General features: G+C 42.8%; 1 protein-coding gene across 1 annotated transcript in view; it reads left to right on the top strand.

Annotated features, from left to right (window-relative positions):
* Positions 1–699: 699 nt before the first annotated feature.
* Positions 700–11,823, top strand: part of lamc3 (laminin, gamma 3) — a 99,165-nt gene continuing 88,041 nt past the window's right edge. Inside the window, exons 1-2 of the mRNA XM_035141640.2 lie at positions 700–1,323; positions 9,689–9,993. Coding sequence (XP_034997531.2) covers positions 936–1,323; positions 9,689–9,993 — 693 coding nt within the window. The 5' untranslated portion in view covers positions 700–935. The remainder of the gene's footprint in view (positions 1,324–9,688; positions 9,994–11,823) is intronic.

Here is an 11,823-nt window from a genome sequence, read left to right as displayed (position 1 = left end):
AATTGGTTTGTGTCTTTTGTCAGAGTTTAAAATTGTATTTCAGAAGTAGCACTTCAAATTACATTGTACTGCCGTCTTTTGTAACACGACTTCAAAGGCTTTCTATTCTAATCTATTCAATATGCCACCTTTAAATCATTGATAGGTATAATCAAACACATAAAACCACAAGCACTCTGCGAGAATTAAAGAGCCAAGCAGACCTTTTCTAAATAAATGGTCCCTTTAGGTCAAAAACCCTCCTTATAGATGACATCTCTTTCTGTTATTATCCTGCTGAACTATTCTACCTCTCATCTCCACTGGGAATCACCACAGTCAGCATCTACCTGAATGTCCCGCTGTGGGGCCAACTGCCAAGTACATTTACCACCATATCCATGATATTGTGTGAATAGTGTTCTTATAAACTGCGAAGGCAGGTGCTTTGGCATTCGCTACCTGAATGCCCCAGAGGTGTAACGGCCTGACGACTGCATCGTTTAAAAGGTGTTAAACTGTGTTACACTGTGTGTTTCTCCTCGTCAAATGAGATTACTTCACCCACGTCTGCTTTACATCCAAAGCTGGTGCGGTGCTTGGGTTGACCAGCAGGTGGAGAAGTTTTGGAGTTTTTTTCATTTTTTTGGGACCCTCCAAACCAACCAACCCCCGCCCCTCCCAGTCCCGCCTCTGTCTCATGTCATGCTGCTCCTGGTGAGTTCCTGCACCAACTTCATTCCAGTGCACATAGGGAGAACACATGTTGGACACTTAACAAGAGGCAGGACGTGCAGGCAGAGTAGAGGAACAAAGCTCTCTGCAGACTGGATTTATTCTCTCTGTCGTTGGAGTATTTCTGTCAAATCTGGGCCTTTATGTCTCCACATCTCTGTGTCAAAGTGCGTGAGAGTGTCTGTGTGAAGTGTGAATGGGATTTTTAAGTGTTCACAGACATGGATACATCCTCTGCTGCGAGACCTCTTCTCCCGGCCCTCCTGCTCTCCCTTCACCTACACTGCCACCTCCTTGTCTGGGCCGCAATGGACTCCTGCTACGATGAGGACGGCCTGCCCAGCCGCTGCCTGCCCAAGTTCGAGAACGTCGCCTTCAATCACACCGTGGAGGCGTCCAACGTGTGCGGCTCCCCACCTGAGGACTACTGCATGCAGACCGGCTCGACGCGCTCCTGCCACCGCTGCGACGCATCGGACCCGGAGCTGAGCCACAACTCCAGCCTCCTGACGGACTTCCACAGGAACGAGGAGCCTACGTGGTGGCAGAGCCAGTCCATGTTCTATGGGATCCAGCACCCACATTCTGTCAACCTCACCCTCCACCTGGGTAAGAGCATCCCTCGCTTGGTCTGACCCCCCCCAGAAACCTCAACTTGCACTTTAGATCGATGTGTATCTCGCACTAATATGTTTTTGCTCAGGGTTCCATGGTGGTTTCTTTATATAATATAACATATAATGTCCTGCTTTATTTCAAAGTGCCTGGGAGCGTTTGATGTGCACATCACTTTCTGTGTCCAGGAATAGAATATTAATGTCGACTCAAAGCAAACGGTTTCCAAGGTAGCTGCATTTGAGTGTCATCAGTTTTTCATTTTTATTTGCCGTGTGTCGGACTTCATTGTTTCATGCACTGCAGGAGTATTGATGGGGAAACCTTTAATACAAAGCAGATGTCCTTAACAACACATTATGGGTATTATTCACTCGCAGCTCTGAGCTGTCTTCATAAAAGAAAAAAGAAAAAAGAAATCTCCCTGGCCCAGACAAGGATTATGTGTGCGTGCATAGCCACAAGGGCATGTCTGAGAATGTATATAGATTTAAAGTGGATAAAGAAGAAACACTGAGTGAAGGCCCACGTTTAATTTCATTCAGCCCAAATAGAGTATTGATGATGAAACCATCCAAATCTGTCTGGAAAATACAATTTAATCTCAAGAGGCTTTTTTAAAAGGTACGATTTGGGCCCTAACGTGACTGGAATAAAGTCACCACACACAGAAACCTTTCGCGAATAGGCCACAGCCATAAATTCAACCTATACCTCATCATTTTAGCTTGAAATCAACATCTCACATCATATCACAGTACAGATTCCACACTAATCTTTTACTACAAGCTCAATTCATTGTTCTCATTTCATGAATCATAAGGTTTTACTACATCTGCCTGAGAAAGAAACAGGAGCTGCTAAATATCTCCGGTCGTAAACAGATGATAACCTGCAGGGATTAGTCATTGCAAAGAGAAAAGAGGCTCCAACTGTTTGTCACAAATTTGGAATTCAAAAACTACAATTGCTTTTCAGGGTGGTGAATTTAATTTTTGTTTTCGTAAAGCCAGGAATTGGAAAGCAGGTCGGCTCTCACTTGAAATCATGCTCATGTTCCATTCACTTCAATGAAAGTTGTCACAGAACTTTTACACACATTACATTTCAAGCTAAATTCAGTGTTTGGAGCTTTTAAAATGTAGTCAATCATCTGTAGTTATTACAGCTCATGCCAAAGTCAATTGTAACCAAAAGAGAAAAAAGTACAGCTACAGAGAAATAGCCCTTGAAAAGCTTGAACAAGTCAAATATATGCAAGTAAAACATTTGCATCAACTCTTCCATGTTAAAGCTGTTAAGATCCGTCCATTTATCTATGCAGCTTATCCTTTAAGGGTTTCAAGGGTGGCTGTAGCCAATCACAGCTGCAGAAAAAACCTAAGCAGACCAGAGTAATACAGAATACCAATAATATAAGCCGATATGAGCTTTTTACAGATATATAAGTATCGGCGTTTATGTTTGCTGATATGTGCCGATATCAAAACTTTTATTTTACTGAACAAACAATGCAGAAAAGACGCATTTACTATTATATTTTATCTGAAAAATTGTTTCGGTTCAATATATATCTATCAATGCTACTAAGTTCATGGATAAACTGTAAAATATAAAACTTAAATTACATAAAGCGTCTTACGAATAGTAGCAGTTTTGAATATATCGGCCGATATAGCAAGAATCTTTTGCTATCCAATATCGCTATCAGCATCAGCCTGCAAACATCACCCCTGTGCCACCTGGCTCTTAAGATCACACAAGGTAAATGTTTGGATGTTTGGTTTATTTGTGGTAAAATGAGAAACCTACCAGTTCAAACACTTGAACTTCACTTGACAGCCAGTATATAACCATGCATCCCTTTTTATAACACTGCATTATTTGGATGCCAGCGCAACAACCTTAAGGATTTCCTCCTTCACCCACTCTTTTCCTTTGAGGAAATGCATTCGCCTCACTTTTTTGTGCACTGCACACATATTTGCATTTGAAGACATTGCTCATTTTTTACAAATTTTTATGAGCGCAGCCTGAGCCATTAGCATCATTATCCCATTACCATGCTGCGGAAAACTGCTGAAATAAGTAACAGAGCACATTTGTCACTTTAACTAAATTAAATTGTGGCGATTAATGTTACAAAGAATTAATACAAATCTTTCTATGAAATTACCTTTCCCACTTCCATTTATTTCTTCAGCTGTGTTTTGGTGCATATGTTTCAATATGTGTGTGTGTGTGTTTGTAACAGAGGGTTTTATATCGACGAGGCTATTCACACCAATTTGGGGCCCCGTAATAAAACAATTGCTCTCGCCCCTCCTTTATTATCGAACTAAATTTAATTAATAGTTTTTGGAAAAAGTACATTTTAATAAATTGAATTTGTTCTCGGTCTGTATACGGAGGCCTGGAAAAAGCAATCCCCTTGCTGTTTACCCTGTCTTGTGTTTGCTTATATTCACAGAGCTCCGATCTGGTTCTGCAAGCAACACATAGGAGAATGTATGAAAACCAAGTGTGTGTGTGTGTGTGTGTGTGTGTGTGTGTGTGTGTGTGTGTGTGTGTGAGGCAGATTGTTTCCAATCAAGCAAACTCACAACACATGAACCTACACAGGCAACAAGTGCTGCTCGACTTTGTCTTTTTCAAAGATTAAAGTACAGTGATCATGTTAACGTGTGAAAATCTACTTGTTAGAGCAGAGCTAATCCATCCCAGCTGATCAGTTGATAGTGGTCTAGTCAACCCGATCACTAATGCATTGATAAATTGATCTTCTTTGCTCAAACTTCCAGTGCACACGGGCCCCATCACCCGTAGATCGAACTGTTTCCCATCTTGTTTATAAGTTGGATAATAATTCAGGTGAATTGTTAAAAGAGTTGGTGTTATAACCTGCAGTAGCTGTTTTTAGCCGCTAGGGGGCCAGCACGAACGAGCTGTAAACACCCCACCTGAACATTTTGTCAACATGGAGAACTTGTTAGCAAACACTCACCTGTGGTCACTGGTGTTACGAACTACGTCACTATTCGTGTCTTCTGACAGATGTAAGTCGGAGCTGCGTGTTGCTCTGTTCAGTCTCCACCAGCTCTTGAAGGGGGACAGCTCTGTTTATGCTGCTAAACGATGCTACATGCTGCTAAACGATGCTACATGCTAAAAGCAGTGTGTTATTGTAAAAAATATCGATTATTGCCAATTTTTTTGTTGTTGTTAAGGTGGCGTGCATAAATCTTCCTACTCATGAACTTTTTTAATGATTCTGACCCTATGTGAATGCATCAGGACTCCACAGTGTGGAGGGTTTACAGGTCTGTGGGGACCAGACCATCCTTCGCAGGCCTCATTGTTCTTGTCGTCAGTAAAGATTGTTCTCCATTGCTGCTTTCACACATGCACTGAACTCGGGACATCTAACTGAAATGTTCTGGAGGGGCTGTATGTGAGAACGCAAATATCAGTTGCTCTGGACATTTTGCCGGCCCCATAGTAACAACTCTAAGGTATCCATGTGGGAATACTGTAGGACAATGTCCGGAGAATTCACAGTGAGCGAGTGGGAGTGTCATATAGAATACAAATATCTCAGTATGAAAGAGAAGTGCCATACACGCAGGAGATGTCGACTTGGAAAGACGACGAGATTCAAGAGCTTTGGGGCCAAGATGGGTGTTGATGTGCTGTAAACAAACTTGCATGATGATGCAGCAGAATTGAATGTTTTGCCTCCTTCATGCTCTGTGGCCACCCCCCCCCCGAATGCTCCAGACATTGTCCTGTTGTTGTTAACGCGTCTGACTCGGATGACCTCCTGAAAGGCAAAGTCAGGAGGATATTCTGACCCAATTGTCCAGAGTTCACATCTGAATACATTTACGACTCTGATTTTGTGTTTCTGGTTTGTTGTTGTCATGCCACAGAATGAATCTGTGGTGATCAGCTTTTTTTTCCCTTTTAACTGACACCGGGTGCTTGCTCGTGGTGGAAATGATTGCTCATATTGTTAGATCTTAGCCTTACTCTTCAAAGCACATTCAGATAATGTGCATTATGAGTCACAGTATAATTAAACTGAACTGAACTGAGATGTCCTGATGGTGGTGCAACCATTTCAACAGCTTTAGTACCTAAAAACTTTGCTCAGTACTGTGTGTGTGTGTGTGTGTGTGTGTGTGTGTGTGTGTGTGTGTGTGTGTGTGTGTGTGTGTGTGTGTGTGTGTGTGTGTGTGTGTGTGTGTGTGTGTGAAGGCAGCTCTTGCTCAAAACTAGAAATTTTCTTGACAGGTCAGATCTCCTCCCTCCCCCTCTCAGTAGGTGGAGAGTGGGCGCTCCCCATCAAAAAGCTCTGCTTCAAAGCAACGAGAGACAGGGACAAAATGACGACAGAAGTTGGAAATGTCAGAGCTTTGAATGTTGACGGACTGTTGTGTCACGTGCTCTGGAAGCAGGAAGTGCTGCTGTCAAACGCAGAATATCGATTTCCAATAGCGACCTGATGTCTGGCAGTGTTTCTGAGGCTCTGTTGTTCATAATCTTTGGCCACAGCTCTTTTTCTCCAGGAGAAAGTTGCGAGTGGCGCCGCCGCAGAGGAGTTTTTTTCTTCTTTTTCTTGCATCGTCTGGAGGGTTTGTTGTTCTTCAGAAATACCAAACACCCACAAGTCAGTCTCACTCAGACTGAATTGACCTTTGCCCTTTTCCGCACTTCCTCCCCAGACATGTTTTTCTATTCCTCTGGATTATCCTACCTGCGCTCGGCATTCTAAAAATAAGGATGATTATGTTTTCATAACCTACGATTTTATGTAACCGAAAAACCCCTAAATGTTGTATGTGTGGCGTCTTTGTGGTCCACTCGAAAGCTCTCTGATCCATCTGGGTTGTCGGTGGGGGGGGGCATTAATGTTTTCCTTTGCCTCTCCAAACACAACAAAGTCCCTGTGAAGGGGGAGACAGGCAAATCCTGGGATGATAAACACAGCACTAGGATGTGGGGACACATATTGCAGCCAGGTCAGCGTGGGTCTGTGGAAGAGGAGAAACAAGACGGGGAGTCGGGGCTTCTTCGAGGGGAGTAAACAAAACATAATGAGGAAGAAGGAGTGAAGGGAGGGGGGGGGAAGAAATGCAGGGTGGTTTGCTGGTGAGGAATTGGGGTCAGGGTTTTCCCACAAAGACTTGGTGAGAGATAAAACACACACACACACACACACATTCAACCAGCGCACATTGATGTCTACAGCTGGTTCTAATTGAGCGCCGTCAAAGAGAAGCAACATCCTGTCTCCGATGTAAAACAATGATAAAAGTCCTGCCACAGTCGGCGTGCCGCGCTCACAGTCCGATCACTGGTGTGCGTACGAGACACACGGCTCTTTGAGGGAGAATTCATTTTTTAAAACTTTGAGACGTTGCGAGGTTAGAGAGGATAAATCCACTCATCTGTGTATTTGCTGATCACAAAACAAAAATAATTCCCAGCTCGAAGTAAACACATTGTAAATATTGAGTCTACAGTACTTGTAGCAAGTTTATTCTAAGCCTGCCTCGGCATGGGAAGAGGAGAGCAGCTGTGTCGAGCTGACACGAGTGACTCAGAAACAGGCCAGACGCTGTTCTCCTGCAACCCCCGACTCTTAAAGTGTTCTACGTCCAAACAGTCCTTCAATTACTGTGTCTGGGCACTAACCAACGGCTTTGGATTGACATGTGAGGTCACAAAGTTCTGGCTCAGCCCTGTAAAGTCACACGAGGCTGTTTTTACTGGGTTTCCTAACTTGTCTTACATTTTTCAGTCCTCCAAGACCTCAAGCTTGGTCTCCGGGTCAAAGTGAGATGTCCAAACTGAGGGGAGAATAGTTTGCAGTGCCCGTTCTCAACATGCCTGTTAGTAACGGGCCGTTTGCTTGGCCCGTGGAAATGCTGGTTGCAGCAGTTTGATTTCCGAAAACTGTAAAAGTGACCTGCAGTAAAGACCGACTGCTGCACACAGAGCTATTCACCAGCTTCTTCAAAATTCACTGAAGCTTCCCTCAGGATGCAGAATCCTAAACTGGAGAATCAGTTGTTGAATTCATGGAATATTAGTGTTTTCCATTGATTATCTAGACTGCCATATTTGTCCCGTCAGTTTCATAATGAACCAAACATTTTTCACACTTCTCATAATAACACAAGTTGGAGACTTCAGCTCTATTTGCTGCGTTACTTGTCACATGCTCTCTCGCGTTGTTGCTATAGCGAGCTACTGCGTGTCAGCACAATGGCCCATAAAGTCTGTACCATCCACACAGACAGTCAGACCTCATATTCTTAGCTGCAGTTGTGGCATGCAATGCAGTTCTGAACTCACCTTTCACTCTTTAGTTTGTGTACATTGACTGGAATTTAACAAATTCTGTGAGAAATACTGAATAGTGAACAGAGCACATGTCCAAATGGATTTCTGCAATCAGTTACTTTTGCTTTGTTAAAATCTAACAGCTAAGAAACCTGTCTGCCGTGCCCATATAATCCGTATCACTCCTGAAAGACACTGGATCACGGTTCATTTACAATTGTGCATAAAAAAACATACAAATATCCTTTGCAATTAGTCTGCAGCTCATCACAGGGGGATATTCAACAAATGTTTCATCTTCTGTCTCTTTTATGTTTCTTTTGCTTCCGTCTCAGCGGGGCTGAGCTCACCTCACGCAGGGAGTAAATGAAAGCTAAATGATCTTTGGGCTCTTATAAGGGAGGATACCATTAGAGTTTGCTGCAGAGACGAGAGACAGAGTCGACCGTTTCTGACTTGGCAGGGGGAAAGCAACAGATGTCATTACGGCTGTACCCGAGGATGTCATCCCTGCATGGAAATGCACAGTGACTGAGACTTAGTATCTAATGATGTAGAGAGAAATCCCCAAGAGTGCAGCGAAGAAGACGCCTGTTAGGAGAGTTTCTGCATGTTACCTCTGACTCTGGTCTCAATATGGCTTCAGTTCGTGTCTGCTCACTTAATCCCCTCCTCGAGTTGCACAACACTTGGCAAATTCAGAATGCGTGTGTTTGCGCTCGGGAAGTGTAACTGCGAGTGGGGGAGGAAGAATATGTCAATGTTCTTTCAAAACCAAAATAGGGACTCTCACATTTGGAAGCATTTTAAAGACAAAAAAAACAACAACATCCCATTAATTCAAGTCCTCTGACTGTGAAATATGCAAAAATGCATTTCCCCTCTCATTTAAATTAAAATGTACCTGGACAATCCTGTCTAGAATTACAATTACATTAAAACTCAGCAAAGGAATTGTAATTTAATGACTGGGTTACTATTCACTTAGATTGTCAATTCCCTTTATTTGGTTGTTAATAAATCTATTCATTCATTCAAAAAATACATAATCCAGCCAATAATGACAATTCCTGCAAAATATAGTTGTTGCATTTAAGTTGTACAGAAATATCATTTTCATGACACAGGGTCGACCTGAGAGACACGTGCCTCCACCTTAAAAAAGTACTTTGCAGATTTTTTCTTCTGTTACGATGCAACACCAATTACAGAGCAACGCAGTCTGATCTGCTGAATCCCTTATCACAGGCCCAAATGGAAATCCGGTTATATCTCCTCATTTGGTCGAGATCCCTCCAAACGAACGGACCCATTTTGAAAGTGAAACCAATTTTCCCCTTTTCACAGATTAAAGTCAAATCACCGTTTTAAGGGGGAAATGCAGATCTATGAAACAGTCTTGCTTCTCTTCTTCTAAGATTCTCCTTGTGCCTGTGAACTGCCAACACCTGAGCTGTATCATTCAGTCAAGGACATATTCAACCCTCCTGGCTGTCAGCATTTTGCATTTTTGAATAACCAATTTTCTGTTGATCACATCGGCTGCTTTCGTATCACACCTCAAATGTTGCATCAGGCCGTGTCCCAACGATTCTGCGCTTTTTCCCTTTGGGATTTTGCACTCATTGGCCTTTTATATGTTCAAGCTAATATAAGACAAAGTACTTTTTTGTTTCTTTCCCTTTGACCTATGTTTCACTTCTGTGGTTCATTATGATCTGGATAATAAGAAAATAATCCTGGGGATTCTGCGACTCCTACAGGAATGACATTCTTTTACCCTGCTCCGAGGCATGGGAAATTAAGCCTGTCCCCCATTGTTTTCCTTGGTTCTATAATGCAATTATGTCTGTTTTTTTTTCCGTTTGCTCCAGGGCCTTAAACTATCACCCTACAGAATTAGTCTCTTACATAACCAGCCTTGATCTAACTGGAGACTACAATGAATGTATTTTATACAGTTATTCTTTCGGCGACTCCATTCAAATCTTATCGTGTGTGTTCTCCACAGGCAAGTCCTTTGAGATAACCTACTTGCGATTGAAATTCTACACCAGTCGGCCGGAGAGCTTCGCCATCTACAAGCGCACGGAGGAGAACGGGCCCTGGCTGCCTTACCAATACTACAGCGGATCCTGTGGGAAGACCTACCGGAAGGACGCCAAGGGCTTCATTCGCCCAGGAGATGACGAGAGGACCGCTTTATGCACGGACGAGTTCAGCGACATCTCCCCGCTCAGTGGAGGAAACGTGGCTTTCTCCACCCTGGAGGGACGACCCAGCGCGTACAACTTTGACCAAAGCGTGGTGTTACAGGTGAGGCAGCATCTTCCTATGTATTTGAGAAAACATGATTTTCTTTCCACATATATTAATCAACACCACTCCATTGATTTTGCAGAAAGAACTAACTTACAATCTGTCGTACAAATTGAAAATATAATTGCTTAAAATAAAGACATGTATAGATAGAACCTGGACAAAAATAACTTCTTTTGTTTGTGTTACAATTCAAACTCTCTCTGTGTTTTCCCCTCAACTTGTGGGTGAATGTGTCTCAGTTTGACAGTGTGAACAAGTTTTATCTAAAGGAATAGTTATTATTAATCTCTAGACTTAGGGGCTGATCTCGTCACAAACATTAATTGCACATTATTTCACTGCTGTATAACCTAGGTAGGTAATAACTGCCTATAATGCTCCTGGTCAAAAAGCTCGCGTGTGGCTCATGGAACCCCCCTCCTCTCCACTCCCCAGCATTTTGACACAAACAAACATAATGTTGCCGCACAGATATGCATGCCTCTGAGCCTTTTTTTCAAGGCGGCTGAATCTAATGTTATGTTTAGCTCTGATTAACATTGATGAAGTCTTGAGAGGGCTGTGCCGAATTAATGGCAGCCTCTCGAGGGCGAGTCTGGGAGGGACGGGCGCAGTAAAGCAAGACTAAAAATGTAAATAAAGCCCTTAATGCAGCCACTCCTTTTCCTTTGACAGGGCTCTGAGTGTGCATGCATGCATTTGTCCACGGATGTGCTCCTCATCTGCTGAAAAATCTTTGGCGACTCCTTATTAATTATTGAGCATCGCACTGCCCTGTGTGTGTGTGTGTGTGTGTGTGTGTGTGTGTGTTTGTGTGTGTATATATACAGTATCTGCCATGAGGGAAAAAAATGTATTTCCAGGTTGCCTCATTGCTTGCAGCGACTTGTAATGGACCAAATGTACAGTAAATGGAATCTTGTCGTGACAAATTAAATAAGTGAGGGTATTAGAGCAGGGATCCCACAGATCCATCCACTGCAGGAAGATACATCATGTTGCTGAATGAATTAATCATAAGAAATATCCCCATTTCTGAGCAGATGAAACGTGTGCATATCTTTGCAGAAATAGCGGATCAGGATATAAATTTATGATCGTGCAAAGGGACGTCTGGTTTCCTCTGGTTTTCAGTCTCAAGCCAAAATATATACCAATCATTTGGCCATTGCTGATGTCGCATTTTCTTAGGATCTGCCAAAGCTGTAGGAGAATGATTGTGTGTTAATTCTACTAATTTGTTTTGCCAAGTATAATGAGTGGAAAATGTAGTGGCAATCAGGGCTATGTTTGGAGTTTGCGTACCACACAAACCCTGCAGTGGTTAGGGTAATATGGTGCTCATACAAAGCACAGGGCTGTAACACAAGAGATTATATAATATATAGGTACAACATAATCAATCAAAAACGCCATCAATCACAGATGAGCTAAAGGCAATAATAATACAAGTCTGTGACCCCACATAAATGACCCCAGCATGGAGTGACCTGATGAACAAACCTCATTCAGAATTGTATCCATCATTTCATAGTCGCGCAACTTCCTCCACCGCAGGATGTGGGCAACCAGCAACAACAAAAACTCCTACATTACATCTTTTACAGTAATCTCCCATTATATCAGAGGGAGGTTTGTGTTGTGTTGATCCGTCCACAGTCATGCCCCAGTCCTGCCATGAGCTAAACGCTCCTTAAGACAATAATAATGATAACACCTTCCTCTAGCTGACCTTTCTCCTCACATGTATTGTAGAGGTATGTCTGGAAATGCAAGAGTGCCACCTCTATAAGGGAAGCTGTCCTCCTCCACATCATTAAATAC

This window comes from Hippoglossus stenolepis, chromosome 18 (genome assembly GCF_022539355.2).
Source record: "Hippoglossus stenolepis isolate QCI-W04-F060 chromosome 18, HSTE1.2, whole genome shotgun sequence".
Lineage (NCBI taxonomy): Eukaryota > Metazoa > Chordata > Actinopteri > Pleuronectiformes > Pleuronectidae > Hippoglossus > Hippoglossus stenolepis.
The sequence above is the reverse complement of the archived record's forward strand: the minus strand, read 5'-3'. Positions and strand labels throughout refer to the sequence as shown.